This window comes from Lasioglossum baleicum, chromosome 20 (assembly GCF_051020765.1).
Source record: "Lasioglossum baleicum chromosome 20, iyLasBale1, whole genome shotgun sequence".
Classification (NCBI taxonomy): Eukaryota; Metazoa; Arthropoda; class Insecta; order Hymenoptera; family Halictidae; genus Lasioglossum; species Lasioglossum baleicum.
In genome coordinates, this window is record NC_134948.1 from 4762807 (window position 1) to 4779816 (window position 17010).

Below are 17010 nucleotides of genomic sequence, written 5' to 3' on the forward strand. Positions count from 1 at the left end.
ATAGAAACCTAACGTTTACGTTATTTCCAGGCGGTTTTCTACTATGATAATAGCATTGCTCCGACACGCTGTGCGTGTCGAATACCTGTCAGCGAGCCGTCGAAGCCTCTAATTATTCCGAGCATGTGAACAAGACTCGACTGTGAGAAAGAGAAGAAGTTAGTGGATCAATCTACTTTCGGAGAGATCGGTGTTTGGGAGCGAACTCTGGCTTTGTTAATCACAACGGAAGCGTTAATTACAGTTAATCGGAAAAACTATATATATGTACACGGTCTTGGTCTCGTTTGCTTGTTGTGTCGCTGGAGCGGAATCTCTACTCGATGAGTTGGGAGGATAGATACCTAATCGCTTCACAGAGCACCGAACGGATCGAGTTGGACCGCGTTATTTTGCGGTGGTTGCGCAGCAGGCTGAGGTTGTTGCGGTTGCTGTTGCGGTTGCTGTTGTAGATTAGCACCCATCATGGGATTCGCATTGGGCATCATCATTGGCGCGGCTCCTCCTGCAACCATCATGCCGCCGGGACCACCGCCAGGCATTGCGTTCATCATCGGCCTCATGCCCTGCATGCCCATTGGGACACCTTGCATTCCCTAGGGACACCAGAAAGCCGCCCAATCAGATCCAGCCTGTACTTTTCTGGAATGTTTACCATTTTCACGTCCACCTGTTTCCATGTAATCTTCTTTTCTTTTTTTTTTTGTTTTGGTACTTTTTTTATATCGTCCGGAGGACCCAACCGTTCTCGGGTCGCAACGTTTAGAAGTGTACAGTGTTGTTTTAGAGTTTGTTAGTGTCTAATAGGTCTTTTGAGACAGTGGGTCGAGATAGGAGACAGATACAGATGGTACAGTGGTTTTAGACTCGTTCGGATGCGTGTAAAAGAGGACCCGCTGCAACCATAGTGTATTTACAAAGTTTCTCTATGTACAATGGAAACAGTGTTGCATCGCTGCTGGTAGTTCGTTATGTACACTATATAGAATATACAGGGCGAATCGCTTCATCGGAAAAATGGTAGAAGTTTCGTAAAAAAATAATTAAAAACAGAAAAGAAGGGTTTCGTCATTATACTTCCACTGAAATTTCATCGAAGTATACCTTAATAACTTTTTACTAAATATAAAAACATTGTATGTACCATTTTTGTGTGCAACAAGTTGGTTACGATCTAGGTGATCGAACGACTCGCCCTGTATGTATACCGGTGATCGATAAGGTACCATCGCGTGCGACTAACACAGAGAAAAGATACAAGAATTCTAACTAGAAAGACTAGTCTCCGAACTAAAAACACACGTGTGCATATCAACTGTACAACAGAGAGATAAATATAGTAGAAGCAGAGATAGAGAGTAGCAAGATGCAGCATAACATAGTGGAAAGAAAACTCGTGGACAGACAATGTTCAAAATCAATCGTTTCTTCCGCCGTTCGGTTGCCGCTCGTATATACTTTTCATCTCTACGCAGAGTTAGTGGGGACAGTTGTTACACGGCAGCCACGTGAAACAGATAGGACTTCTTTTTTTTCTCGCGGAGTGTGGAATACTAACTTACCAACGCTGCGGCGTGGCTAGGGAAGCCCAGGGTAGTTGGAGGAAGCTGCGCCATTCCTTGACCCTGCAACAGCCATGTGGCATGCCATACGCCATGCATGCATTGTACTAAGTGCGCCGATCAACAATCACCTTCTCGTCGTCTATAATCCTAACTATGAATGTTTATGCTATCCCAGCGTTGCTCTAATTCTAATCCATAGCTTCCCAACCGTTTCTGTAAACCACATCCGCGAGCATATTCGCGTTTCTGCTATGATTATCTTCAAATAGTCGGATTGGGAAGCTATGCGACAGTTCCTCCGAGGAATGCACCGCGATCGAGGGTCAAACACAGTCCTTCGATCGTCGGATTCCTCGACGAAAAGAACAGGAAAACGTCCCCGTGTTTGACAGTGATTTATCTGTGCGAAAGCTTGTCGAGCGATAAAGCAAGCGTGCCAACGCAGTGTGTCGCGTACACCACGTGTACCGGTTCACGAGAGTGACCCGGGGTCAGCAAAGTACAAATTCTCCGCGGAACTTTCTATTTTCTGTCATTGAACTCGCTCCCCTCTGTTATATCTACCGACGTGATCCGGTTGCGTCCCGTTCGATCGCGTTCCGCACCGTAGACAACGAAAATAGAAAAAAAGAAAGCGAAAACGTTTATCGCATCGTGACTATGCGGAAAGACATAGTCGCGATGTTGTAATAACATTAGTGATAAGGCAATCACTGATTATCGTAATAACGAGAGAAAAGAACTGCATGCGGATAACGGTTCAATGTTAAATTGTAAGAGCAGATAATTTGTCAGCGCTCATCGAAATCTTATGGACGCGGAGCATTCGTGCGATGGTAAACAACACAGACGGATCGCGATACAACGATACTAAGGGCAGACAGTTCGGTAACGATCAAGAACAACGTGCCGGTTTAACAAATCGAGACTGGAAAAACGGATCGGCCTGGACGATCCAGATCCGCTTACCATTGGACGATAACCAGCGCCCGTGGTCGCTGCCATTGGCTGAGGTGTCCATCCGCCGACCGAGCCACCGGTCTTCGCAGCGTTCTTAGGCGAGTTCCACTGCATTCCCCTGGAAGTTTATTCGATCGTTAACAAAAACGGTCCTGACAAAAGCACAGTGAGCGAATATTGACAAAAGACTCCGACGACCTTCATCTTCGCATATTATGTTGCCAAGGTCAACATTCAAGGACAACTTCATCCTCCTACAAGAATTTTTATTTAAAAGACTTTATACTTTCGATTCAAGATATTAATATTAATAAAAATTGCGGAATGAACTGTGCTCGTAATCTCGATTTATTGAACTAAGACGTACATATACAGGAAGAAGTTGTTCAAAATGATGACCTTGACAACATATTTGTCAATATTTACCGCGCAGTGTACCGAATGCCCAATCTAGGTGGGTGTCGTTGTAAACCTACGGTCTCAATCTTCATGGTTATGGTATTTTTGATCGTGAAAAAAATTTTTGAGAAATATTATAGTACAACTCAGCAGACTGATGAAACTATTTAATTCAACAAGTGGAGGAATAACTTCTAGGCCATTCGGTACACTCTGCAGATGCGGGGCGGTCTCAACTCACTTGACCTGCTGCTGCGCGCTCTTGTTGATAGTCAGATTCTGGGCAAGGCTGGCGAGACTGCTGTCAAGGTCCCCGGTCAATACTTTGCCGGTGGACGCGGCGTTAGGCTGCTGTCCTGCTGCTGAAATGTGATTATCTCCAGCTACAGCGGTCGGCATTATCACCGAGCCTATACCGTCAAAACCTAAGCAACATCTACATCAGCCAAAGCCCCGTAAACCAAGAATCGGGAACGACAATAGTTTGCTGGTTACAGAAGTGACAACATAATTCTGTACCTTAACAAAAGCATGGATCTCGAACGGAGAATAAAACTACTGCCTCTCTTGCTAACGATAAACTAAAACATAACTGTGCCACAGAGTCTAGAACTGGAAAGAAAAGAAATAAACGGCTCGAAAGCACTATTCCAACGTGCTATCCCTCTCCGAGATTGCACGTAAGAGAGTCTACCGATTTCTCTATGTATACACTTTGAACACGCCAAAGATGCCATGCTTCTTTTCGAGCAAACCAAACGTGATAGAAGCACGGTGCATTATACAGGTGTGGCGACTTCCCTCAGAAAACTGTGATAAATGGGTAGTAATTCTCTGGCCGCCGCCAGACGGCGCATGGGTCGTAGGTACCGTACGTGTGCGAATGAGATTGTGCGTATTCAGCGCGCTGTTGAATACACACAATCTCATTCGAACACGTACGGTACCTACAGACCATGCGCCGTCTGGCGGCGGCCAGAGAATTACTACCCATCTATCACAAAACGTCAACGTTACAGAAATGCTAAGTCGGCACACCTGTATAATGCACCGTGGACAGAAGTAATCTGATCTACTGGTGATAGTGTACACGGTGTTAGATCGTGGATCAATTGTTACACTACAAATGAGATGAGACGTTCAAGCAAAGCGGTCTAGAATTCGATCGGCGTAGAACAGAAGGAGTCGCTGACGCTTCGCTTCTCGCAGCACGTACTTCGTTCCCGGCGAAAGAATAAATGTTCCCAACGAAAGTTGAGCAGTATTGAAGAAAATTTCAAAGTGTCGAACAGAGTACGATAGCCGGTGATCCACGCGAAGCATCATCGATTCCTGTCGAGCATGCAGAGAACAGAGAGCGAAGAGATAAAGAAAGAAAGAAAGAAAGAACGAACGAAAGACAGAAAGAAAGAAAAAGACAGAGAGAGATAGAAAGAAAGAGAGAAAGAGAGTGTGTGTGAGGAAACATCCATACATTTCCCGTCACCTGAGATCGGCTGTTTTGCCGGGGAACCGTATCCAGCCGGGACTTGGCTAGAGATACCGTAGCCGATCATCGGTCCACCAGGCATAACAGGCTGCCCGGTGGCTGGTATATTAGCGGCCATATCGAACATGCCGAAACCCTGTTGCAGAGGTTGCTGTGCTTGTTGCGCGGTTGGGATTTGTTGAGCGACAGGGGGTGCCGATCGCGACGGAGACCCGCCCAGTGCCATGCGAATGCTATCGTTTAGATCGTCGAAAGCGCTCTTGCTGGATGCGTTCGAGGCTGGGTTTACAGCGCCGGGTTTGCCGGGAGCAGCAGTACCTTGACCCGCTGGCGGAGTGCTGCTACCGGTTGTCGTGGGAGGTGGCGGTCTTGAAGGCGGGGTTGCACTCGATTTGCCGGTCGCGAGGTTCGCCGAGGACGCTGTCTCCGCGGCATGGTCCCCGGCGACCCCGTCCCCGGCCATCGAGACCGCCGAATCACCTCCGAAGAGGTCCGCCTGTCCGCCGGCACCGAACAGATCTCCGGTCTGCGACGGTTGTTGACCGTCGCCGCCAATCGCACCGCTCCCGTCTGCTCCACCAGCAGCTTGCTGTTGCTGCTGCTGATCGAACAGACCGAAAGCAGGAGCGTTCGACTGCGGTGGTTGACCGCCGAGGGAGGGGAAGTCGGACATGAATGGGTTCGGTACGGATCCGGACGTTCCTGGAGCACCAGCTTGCGCAAAAATCAAGGTGTGCATTGATTAGCTTCGGCATTCACGCCTTGGGTTAATTTTGCGACTTTTCAGAGTGATTAGAAGAATGATTTTCGAGTTCCTCGATGAGACCATGAGAGTGTTATTGCGTGCACGCTCTTCATTTGGGATGATGGTTAGGATGATGACGATGACGATGATGATGAAGATGATGATCGTGGTGGTGGTAGTGATGGTGGTGATGATGATGATGAGCAGATGATGTGTGGATGATCACGTGGGTAAGAAACATCGTTGTTCTTCGGGCTAACGCGCTGCAACATTATTCGCATTTAGTACAAGACCGAATGACTCTGATCTTTTTGGATTCGACTCTCTTTGCGTGGCTTTCTATGGAGAGGACACTGTCTGGACTAGCACCTTAGATCGAGACAGCGTCCTCTCCTCGGCAGAACACTCGGTTAGAACATCGATACTTCTTCCTACGCTGGCATAGGTGTCCCGAGATTGCTGGAGATCCGCTAGACCCCATACTACGAAGCACATTTACTTTTACGGTTCGACAGATAACCCTTCGGCGACGACGTACACTTTTTCTTTATATTTTCGCTAAGTTATCTTGAAATTCTAGAATGCGAACAATAACGCGCGCGCTTCTGTAATCAATATTGAAATTATTCCCCGGGGCCAGTACGGCGTACTGATGTCGGATCCGAGGGGTTAAATCGCTGTCGAGTATGTGAACTATGGGAGCGTGTTGTCCTTGTGTGTTGCTGGACAGGAATGTCACAGGGGCATTCCCGTCGAAAATCTTAAACGAGGATTAACTTGCACAGGCATCGTCACCTATGGATCTAGGCAATTTAGTCACAGATGCAATGATACGAGAGAAAAAGATAAATAGTTAAGCGATAAGAAACTGTTTGCAGTATAGAGAAACGGGGGTATGTATATGTACAATGTGAACGAGGATAGAGATAGAGAGAGAGACGGGAGAGAGAGATAGATAGATAGATAGAAAGATAGAGAAGAAACGGTGCAGAATAAAATCATGTTATAACTGAGATAGAAAGAAAGAGTGATATAAAAGAAACGAAGGATTTGATACTTACCAGACTGAGAGTCTTGATTACCGAATACGGAAGAGAAGCTATTATCTGTAACAAAGTTATTATTTGCCGGTGGTACTGCCGCGAAACCTACAAATCAAAAATAAAAAAGCAAATGAGACAAACGCAAAATGATCGAGCGGGAGAATACAGTGACTCCTACATTTGTTCGTGACAAGTGTCCCGCATTTAAATGAACAATGCGAATTAATCTAATCGTGCCAATCGATCTAAATATGTTCGATGGTGTGAACAAATGCGTGAATCACTAATCTACAAACGATTTAAACGAACGAACAAACAAACAAACAAAAAGAAATAAACCAAAAAAAACAAACTTGTATTTACCGTTACCATTAGTCATCCACATGTTGTTCTGTGGCTGCGCTGTTTGGGCGGGTGCAGTCTGAGGTGCACCAAACATGTCCGCGAACGGATTACCTGCTAGCTGGAGCAGATCATCCGACGCTTTCTGCGGCTCAAACGAATCAAATCAATTTCTGAACGTTCAACACGTTCATCTAGGTCAGGCATGGACAGTGAGCGCTCTTTGCCCCGTTGGGACTAGGCGTGTCTCCCGAGAGTAACGCCTACTCAAGTGGGCGTGGCTTATTCGCTCTCGAGTCGGCCGGGGCGTAAGCGCTAATTTCTGCTCATGCTTGATCTACAGCAGAGGCCGTCAAGAAGTGCTCGTTTCGGCTGATTTTCAAAGGCCACGCCCTCTTCTCGTCGACCTCTGATTTACAGGACCACCGAGAGGAGGGTCTAAATCGAGCTACCTGAGATTCGTTGGCCGCTCCTGCTTGCGGTGCGCCAAACAAATCCACGATCGGCTGATCGGCATTGTTTGTCGGTGAACTGAGGAATGGGTTTGTGCTGGGCCCACCCGACGGAGATTGCACCTTCGCCTGAAATTCATAGACACTATGAAACGCGTTTAAGGTACACGAGCACGCTCTAGCAGGAAGTAGGCGATTTTCTTTCAACAAAAGACTGAACCTACAGAATTCACTGTAATTGCTGGTACCTTGTACTGGTTCATCGCGGCCTCCTCTTCAGCGAGGGCCTGCTGCCTGAGTGCTTCGTCGATGTGTCCATTTCCGGTGTGGTCGAGACGGTTATTACTGGCTGCTGTTCCAAACGCAGTACTGGTGGAAGACAGGGCGGACACTCCCGACTTTACATTCGTTCTATTGCTGCTTGGAGAATGATAGGGGCGGGGGTTGTGGGCGGGGTGAAGGGCGGGGGTGAGAGGGGGGCGGGGCAATGGACGTGTCTCGATGGAGAGCGTCGTGGATTCGCACCGGGATGGGAACAGAGAAGCCGTTTTCAACGTAGACGACGACGAGTGTGGCCGAGAAGGAGCGAAAAGGAACGTTGATCATTGAAAACAAAGGAGAAGACAAACAAAAAAACAAAGAAACGGTGTAATATGTATAAAGATACAACGATGTGTAAAAAAGTTTCAACTAGTCAGTGCTCCCATACGCGCACGCATTCTCACCAAGTCACTCTCTCTCTCTTTCTTTTTACACATACATCATTTTCGCCAGACCATATTTAGCTAGGCTATTTTTCCCGTATCTTGTTAACCCGTTAACCGTCGACGATAATTACAGGCAGCATTCGCTTCGATTGATTTTATGTAATAAAAGAAACTATCTTGCAGATGCAATTATTCTCGAAGATAGAAGAGAAGGATTCACAGGCGAGTAGAACCGACGCGTATATCCGTTCTACTCCGGTTAACAGGTTAAACGGAAGCACACGCAAGCGGTTACTTTGAACTCGTTCCACCTAGTGACAATGTGTGTTGCAACGAACGAATAAAACAACAGAAAAAAGACGCTCCTTCTTTTGTCTTTGCTACTGGCTACAGCGTACTGGTACTGTATCCTCTTATCCACATACACACACACACGCGGCGCGCACACGCACAGACACGCTCCCGCTAGCACACGTACACTTATATACAGATTTAATTGTGTGCAACAAAGTATCGCCTAGCTTCTAGCTTTCCTGAATGGGAGAATTCGTGGAAAAGAGAGTTGTTGTGCTTTGGCTCGTCGGTAGCAAAACGAATCAATTCCGTTGCTCGCCAACAGAATTTTCATCGCGATGGTGAAGATTTTCAGAGAGAAGCTACGTATTTTTACTTGTCCGGAATCGATACCCGACGAATGAGTCGTTTCTCGCGAGTCGGTGCACTCTGACAATGTGCTGTTTCCGAAACACTGTACAGAATTAAGAAGTGAGAACCGAAGAGAAGGAGAACCTTGGACATGTGCGAGAGACGATCAACGGAAAAATACAGAAAACATAGTTTGCGCAGAGAAAAAAGAACTGAAAGGTACGAATTTGCAAGCTAAGTGAAAATTCAGCGAAAATTATATCAATATATATGCATACATATATGTTACACATACACGATCGTTTGATGCGTGCGTGCATGCGCGCGTATACATGTATACATATATATGTACCATCGCTCAAAAGTTTCGGATCACTTGGATCGTTGGAACGAGAGAGAAAAAGAAATGTGCCATACATACAAGCGTCGTCGACTAAATGATCCACAACTTTTGAGCAGCAGTGTACACGGTACGCAGCTCAAACAAGAAAACTGGAAATGCTTCACCAATATCTAAAAAGTCAGAAAGCAAACACAATTCAGATAGAAACATATATAGAAAAATATCGAGGAACTGCAACTATGTAGACCGCAACGTAAAAGACTAATCAACCAAAAATAATAACTGAGGGGTGGTGGGGCGGGTTCGGCGGGGGATTTTTGTGGTGGTGGGGGATCGAAAAGAATCGTTCAACGTAAAAGCGCATCTTTGCAAGCGATAAAAAACAAATGACCACATTACCTTTCACCCTACAAACTGACAAAACATTTTGCGAGGAGAATAGAATATGATTATCGGTCGGATGATCAATAGGATTTGTATTTTTGTGTTTTGCAGAATTTGTAGAAACGGCAGAAAAAACGTGGGGAGAAAGTCTGTTTTGGGATGTTCAATGCCTATTCTTTGTTTGATCGATGCGTCTGCGCTTTTTGATCTTTTCTTTTCTTTTCGCTGAATGAACAGAGATCTCGTTGGTTTCTCGACAACAATGACACCTTTGACTTTGACTAACCAGAGAGAGAATATACGTTCAGATATCGCAAAATATTCTTCAAAGTTAGTTTCTCTTTACTCATACTCTGAACGTTAACATAAACTCGAATCGTATAGGGAGATTCTGATTCGACATACCTTGCGGATTGCGTGGGCGTGTTCGCCGCGGAGCCCTTCTTCCCTTCCAGGGAGGCAAGATGTTGCTCCAACGCGTCCAGTAAACTACTTGGGGCCTGACAAATGTCTAGTTTTAATATCTCGACGGCTAGAGAATATCGCTTCGATTATATCAAAATAAATTCACTCTGATATCCTGAATCATCTTTCTGAAAATTAAATAGTGTCCTTAATGTCTCATTACCTTTGTTAGATCAGGTATGTCTCCCTTATCGATTCCGACGTTCTGCGAACCAACAACAAAAATTACTTTCACAATCAGTTTCAAAATTAGGATAATGTTCTCCGTGAGAAAAACGAATAGATCTTACCTCGGCTACTTTCAAAAATTCACCGACCCGATCCATTCTTATAAGAAATTTCTTGTACAAGTCCAGGGCCTCGCGGCATTGTTTTTTATTCATATCAAAATACTTTTCTGAAATGAGAAGACACGACGATCAGCGGATCCGTCGGACTTTCGCCGAATAATACAAATTAGACAAGCTTCGAGAGCGTTTTACCTAATAGATTAATAATGCCGTCGTTGTAGCAGGCGAACAATCGAATCAGGTCCCGAAAAAGAAGCATGAAAGCCATGTTTATAACGCCGTTCGTCAGATCGTTCGCTGTACAATCGAACTCCAAGAGCGCGTCCAGCTGCGACTGCAACACCGGCAGAGTCTTCAATAATTTCTCAGCGTTCATTGTGCGCAGGGTGCCCACCTCCTTCCTGGAACCGAACGGCAAAATGTTGACACGCTCTTTAAGAAGATAACAATCGTTCGACAAGACAAAATTCCTTACCCCCTTTTCATTTTACAGAAGTCGAACGCCACGGTCCTATAGGAGAGGGCCTTCTCGTTGAGGTACTTCGCGTATCGCCTGATAAATGGTGACATATCATAGCCTGACGAACAAGAGACACGTTCATTCATTAAATGTCAAAGCTACGGTGAAGGGAAACCTTTCCAAGGCATTTACAACGAACGGTTGTTAATCGCGGGGTTTGAATAACAAGAGGCAATCACCCATACGAAATATTGGGTTGGCAAGAAAGACATTTCGGTGTTTTAAGGTGAGATAAAACCCAATATTTTTATCCAAGCAATGAGCTTTAATCGAAATTACTTTCTTGCCAACCGAATATTATTTCTCATGCTCGTGGGTCCGACGATCCTTTGAAAATTTCGAAGCTGCTTCTCGTGATTGCGCGGTGATTGTGAATAACATTGGACAGGCTTCCGGGTAGGTAAAGCGTCGATGATTGGCATGGCGTATCCACGAAGGTGTACATTGATATTCATCGTTGGTCGGGACCGGTCAATCGATTGGATAACTTTCACCGGATCATCAGCCCCAGTGACGGCGTTATTTGTTCCGCGTGTAGGGGGAGACCGAGAGGAATTAGTGCCGGTGCGAACACGTCCGAGTGCAACTGCAGCACAGGTGGAAGCGCGAGGGCGTTATTAAAACTATCGATCCCGACACGCTTCCAGTCTCTGAGCACGGGAAGAGTGCGTCACGCAACTCTACGGTGAATAGAATCGTCTCGGTCTCCCCTGTGAATCAGAAAGAAAGAACGCCGTCAATTTAATTAGAAACCCAGAGATCTCACGAACGAGCTGTTGGTCCTCGATACACCGCGACTCTATACCCGGTAAAATTCTCAGCAAAGGGCGGACCAACGTTTCCCAATGGGAAATCAAGTACCAACACCCTTCAGTATGCTTTGCCGACCCCGTAGGGACGCGCGCTTATTGTTAGGCTTATGGTTAGTATACGACTAAGGAGAGAGGGACAATTAAGTGTCCGCGAAAGGAGAGTAGTAGTACGGCTAAATGGAAAAACTCACCGATGCGTGCTCCTGCTGTTGCCAAATACAGAGAGAAAATTAGTTCCAGGTTAGTAAATCATAGACAAAGGCCAGATACAGATAGCTGCGGAATGCTAACGGGTTAGCCGGGAAGATTTTATAGTCAAGTTTCTTATTTAAGGAGAGATTAAACGGCGACATGCATTACTAAACAAAAAGAGATTGTTAAGGGAGTCTTTTTGCAACAGACGACGCTCGCGCGTGAACATTCCACACACCGCTAGACTACTTCTGATTTCTCGATAATGCAGAGACGGGGGTTTTTTAGTAGTCAAAATCGCTAGATGAAAGATCAATCTAGGGCGCTGTTCGCCTCAAAAGTCCTTCTTTCACGTTTCCGAGCAATGGTTTTGCAATATTCAGCTGCATGTTGCCGGTCAGATGGCGCTGCAGTCACGCCGGCGACTAGCCTCTCCGACGGGCAACATGCGGCTGAATATTGCAAAACCATTGCTCGGAAATGTAAACGAAGGACTTTTGGTGCAAACAGCGCCCTAGATTGATCTTTGCATTATCGAGAGATCAGAAGTTCAGTGTGTGAGTAAAAAGACTCCCTGAAGATATCAATGCGGAGATCCGTAGAGAAGTGATTGACAGTTTACGGTGACTGTGCTCGCGTGCGTGCATCAGCATTCGACGATTCAACGAAGGAGATACAGAGGATCCCGATTTCTCATAATTCTCGGGGTGGTTCAATTATCGTATGCACATTTATCCCGGAGATGATGCGTGTCCCCTGGGATTTCGAGCAGCGGAAACTGCGCGCCAGAACGATCGTACGTTTAATTGAACCACCCGACAGAGATTGAGAGAGAGTGGACCGACCGAACGGTCGTCGGTGTGGTCCTTTAAACAAAGCCAAGTTACCTTGCACGCCGCTCTTATCGAGAAAATTACTGAGCTGAAACGTGCTGTTGCTGGATGCCAGGTACTGTGTAAACCTCTGCAACAGAAAGGTCAATGCACCGTTAATACGATGTACGCGACCACTGTCGAATTGGCTGCGATAATCACTGCCCTCGAGTCCCGAGGTACTTGAAACGGAACGTTCACGTTCACGATCATGATCACGACGCGAATTCTTGGCAAATTAGTAAGGTTGCGGCGTGCGCGCACACGTAACACACACGCGCGGGTCCTGAACCCGCAGATCGTGCTCGAATCGGCGGGCATCGCGGGTGCCGGACTTCGATCCCGGGAGCACGTTCTCTCGCGCGAGCAAGGGCGACGACACTTCCCCTCTTCAACTCATTACTGAACCTGAAATGAGTTGGACGACCTCTGTACCAATGTAAATAATACCCCGGCTCGAGATTCGTTGCGATCCAACAGCCGCGAACCGACAGAAACAAGTTCCACACAATGGCGTTGTTAACGGGCTCATCACGGGCTGAAGGAGAGCTCCCTCGAAACAGAGCAGCTGGGTCTCTTTCGCTACTCGGGTGTCCCGGATGCTCGAGTTCGGATACTACGTAGACCTCTAACCAACTATCCTCTTTCGCGATGTTTCCTACAAAGGGTATAGTCGGATAACACGGTCAAACATGCCCCCAAACCAAACTGATCTTTCGTCATACCATTACGAGTGCCGACTTCAAACTTGCCACACAGAGAATGGCTACTCGCCGCGCCTCGCAAGACGTCTTCAGGCAGGAATTCGAAAGGAATGCGGCAGCAAGCCGTCAGATTGGGTAATTCGTATGAAATGAGATAGAGCGATGATTTCGTTTTCAATTGAAGCTAAAATATTGTAGAACGTGGGAATAATAGAGTTATTAGAGCTGATAAAAAGTTAAAAACTAATTGATATCACAAATCCAGCTGGTCAGGTAGATTACAGGTTTGATTGATCGTGCAATCCTACTGGCAAATCATGAATTTAGATCGGATAATTTACTTTTGATAAAGGATGTATTGAGGCGAAACGGGTACCCGGTTGATTTTACATCAAACATCATTAAGGAACGTGTTATATAATATAAGGAACCAGTAATGTTTGATGATGCATTTTTTCCAAACAACTTTATTATCCTGTGGCTTTGCCACTTGCAATAACACCTAAATGTAATCTTTTGCAAAGAAAAATGTTCACAAATTGGTCAAAATTGATGTTAATTTAATATTACCATGACATCTTGGTATACAAGCAGCTAAAAGTTGTGATTTGACCTTTCACGGTTCGAAATAACCGCCAAATATCGATTGGTTCGTATGTCGATCGATGATCTGATTGGTCCGTTTCAATTGGTTTCACGTTTGCCTCAGTGGCTTGTGTAACGGCATGAGAACAGCACGTGTTCCGTTGTTCCAAATTAGTTAAAATAATTTCGTTAAGCAAGTGAGTAACACAGTACACAATTTTGACATTCAAGGTTTAATTTACTGATGGTAATAACGCTAGTTTCTCTGTTTAACAATTCACAGACGCAGTTATTATTTTTCTTGGAAATGATCTAAACATAGATCGAAAATTTGATTCAATTTGCGAAATTGCTTTGATGTAAAATTAGATCGAACCAGTGCGCCGAGAGAATCGGTACATCTTTTATAGGGAGATTATGATACGAAAATGGTAAGTCATCGCTCTATCTCATTTCTATCGAAAGTGCTTTGCTTTTTACACAAAGTTTGCTTCTTGCGAGGCACGGAGAGTATATGTACGATGAAAGATCAATTTCCCCCGTTGGGAGCACATTCCCAGAGCCCTTTTTAAATTGGAATTTTAAGTTTCCGGGTTCTACGAATTCCGAACAGGAGTTTCCTCAGTTCCCGGGTCCAGAGCGATCAGAATATAAAATTAGGATGAAGCCGGTACAATGGAAAGCCAATTAAACGTAGCGGAGTGGTACCGTCGCCGTCGCATTTCTTTCTAATTGAATACTTTTGCGCCTTCTGTCCTACACCGAAGCAAGTCCGTGTTCGTGCGGCTTCAAGGGGACCTCGCTCGACGGAGGAGCACTTCGTCGATTCCCATTTCTGCATTGCAGATCGGACGAACAATCTTTACCTCATTGCCGTAGCAGAGCATATGGTGCACCGTGATTAGAGCCTTGAAAACCACCGTCCAATTTGTGTTTTGCGACCGTTCGATCAAGAGGTTCGCCAGCTGTGGTATCGACACGTTCGGTTCGTTCGTGCAGTGAAGTAAATCTGAAACGAGAGAGAGCATGTTTCCATTATTATTACCGCCGGCACATTGTTCCCCGTGAGGAATCGATAACAGTCGGAATTATGGTGATTAATCCATCCATACAGGCTCACTGACACGTGTCGGACCAAGTGAATTGATCTCATTGGAAAAGCCGATGAATAAAACCCGCTCACGATTGAGATACAAAACAATTCAATCGCGCGCTTCTTACTCCGCTATTATTCCCGCTAGAAAACGACGCCGCCGGATTACTCGCTTGTCTCTAACAGCCCCCCCTAGCCCCCTCTCTGTCAAAGAATCATCTGCAGCCTCTCGGGATGAAGAAAATCGCAATAACCGCTAATTGAAAGAGCAAAGCGGCAACCGATTCTGTCCGACCGGAACGTGGATCGCTCTCGAGTCGGAGCGAAGAACAAGCGCCGACCAGGTTTTACGATAATCCACGACAAACACAGGGTGGCGCAAGATGATCTTTCTGGTTTGAATTCTTTATAACTTTTTCATTTCAACATGTTTTTCAATTTTTTCTTCAGAATTTTGTATACAAGGCTTCTAGAATTTAATATGGAAAGATGCACAACAGAGCAACGAACAAAAATCATCGAATTTTATTTTGAAAACCAACGATCAATTGTTTTGACGCAGCGTGCATATCGTCGATGTGCCACAGTGCCAACAATACGTCGTTTGGTTGCAAAGTTTCGGCAAGGAGGGTCAGTAAGGAACCTCGCCGGTACAGGAAGACCTCGTACGGCGCACACAAATGAAAATATCCAATGTGTACTGGACAGTGTGCAGGACAGTGCAGAAACATCGACAAGGAGACGCTCGGCTCAACTGGGGCTATCGCGGAGGTCTCTTCAGAGAATTTTAGCCACAGTGCACATGTTCCCATACAAGGTTCAGCTTGTGCAAGAATTGAAGCCGACAGACTTCGCGCAACGGATGGATTATGCCATTTCGTTGCTTGAAAAACAAGCAATATGTAGTGACTTCAACTGGCCACCGCGTTCACCGGACTTAACCGCTGCCGACTGTTTTCTTTGGGCGTATTTGAAAAAGCGAGTGTACGTCAATAAGCCAGCAACCATTCCCCAACTGAAAACCAATATTCGCAATGAAATCCGTGCAATAACACCTGAAGTTTTGCGAAAAGTCATGGAAAATGTGTTAGAAAGAGGCCGCCATTTGCGAGATTCCTCTTCTGTACACTATATCTTTTTCCAATAATGTGTTTGTTTCACTCTAAAATTAAAAAAGTTATTACGAATTCGAACCAGAAAGGTCATTTAGCGCCACCCTGTATAAGCTACGAGATTGCAAGCCGTTTGTATTTCTTTCACGAGGTTCCTCTGTCCGGTACCATGACCCATTCGGAGTAATAAAACAAATTTCGATGCAAGATTAGAGATGACAACGAGGAAGAGCGAAGGGCTAAAAATCGCCAAGTGATTTCGCAATCGGTCGCTAATAATATCCACGCCCGACGCGTACGTCTCGCGGTTCCGAACGCGTAGAACGATCATGAACCACGTGTCTCCTCTGTTTACTAGAGTGCTGTCAGCGAATCTCATTCTCATTCTCATTCTCATTCTCGTTTCTCGTTCCCCGCGCGTGTGTGCGTCGCCGGCGAGAGGCGTCCTCTCGATCTTGCACAATTTGTCGTCGCGCGCGGTTGTGCAACCTAAAAAACAAAACAAAAGCCGATGGTGAATCCTCCGTAGCCGAGAAGGGGAGAGGCGCAACCGTTTATTTAAAGAGAAGAAAGTGCATCGCGTGCGTGCGTGCAACCGCGATGTGCCAAAACACACCGGAGAGCGGCACGCTCGACCTTGTCGCGCTTCCTCTTCTAATAATGCGCCTCCTGAACGCGAACAGAGGCTGTCGATGTCCCAACTGACTCGCCTGGCCCTATCCGCGACGTCCAACTAGGAATTACAATCCCGCAGGATACCGCGTAATTTTTCAGTCCCGCATTTCTTAATCCTTAGCGCTCGGATGGTGGCTCTGAGGCGCCGCTAAAGGTATCAATTTCATTAAAGCTATATTTACAGACAGCTGGTTTATTTCTTAGATGATTGTACAAGTTCGTGTCCGATTTGGAAATAAAATTCAATGGTTAAGTTTTAAAGAATGCAACTTTATTAATCAATTATATTCATTCTTTTCTAATTGTAGAAAATTTAACCGTTTTTTAATTTCAATCTAACCAATCTTTATCCAATCTTTGAAATTTAACCATTGAGTTTTATTTTAACAATGAACTTGTGCAATCATCTGATATAATTCGTTCTAAACAATTTTTACCTTTGCTTCACTTCCTTAACTTCATTCATCATTCGAAAACGAGACCTTCACCAACATTTTGATATAGGAGAAAATTCTTTCGAGCAACCTCGGCGATTATTATACCGTATTGTAGCTTCGGTGTATTGATATAATTATTTTTTATTCGAATACTTGACATATATTAGATCGAAGAACGA

General features: G+C 45.5%; 1 protein-coding gene across 25 annotated transcripts in view; it reads right to left on the bottom strand.

Annotated features, from left to right (window-relative positions):
* Lap (phosphatidylinositol-binding clathrin assembly protein lap) overlaps positions 1–17010 on the bottom strand; it is a 31678-nt gene that overhangs the window by 5333 nt on the left and 9335 nt on the right. Inside the window, exons 2-18 of one of the 25 annotated variants that reach the window (XM_076444317.1) lie at positions 14381–14523; positions 12241–12316; positions 11353–11367; positions 10305–10407; positions 10022–10230; positions 9830–9936; positions 9703–9744; positions 9480–9574; positions 7244–7364; positions 6996–7124; positions 6565–6688; positions 6220–6306; positions 4411–5127; positions 3166–3349; positions 2535–2643; positions 1563–1625; positions 345–596 (exon numbers count right to left, since the gene is read on the bottom strand). In XM_076444317.1, coding sequence (XP_076300432.1) covers positions 354–596; positions 1563–1625; positions 2535–2643; positions 3166–3349; positions 4411–5127; positions 6220–6306; positions 6565–6688; positions 6996–7124; positions 7244–7364; positions 9480–9574; positions 9703–9744; positions 9830–9936; positions 10022–10230; positions 10305–10407; positions 11353–11367; positions 12241–12316; positions 14381–14523 — 2567 coding nt within the window. In that variant the 3' untranslated portion in view covers positions 345–353. Of the gene's footprint in view, positions 1–344; positions 597–1562; positions 1626–2534; positions 2644–3165; positions 3350–4398; positions 5128–6219; positions 6307–6564; positions 6689–6995; positions 7125–7243; positions 7413–9479; positions 9575–9702; positions 9745–9829; positions 9937–10021; positions 10231–10304; positions 10408–11352; positions 11368–12240; positions 12317–14380; positions 14524–17010 lie in introns of all 25 variants that reach the window. The other 24 variants (XM_076444310.1, XM_076444315.1, XM_076444309.1 and 21 more) reach the window with 24 other exon arrangements.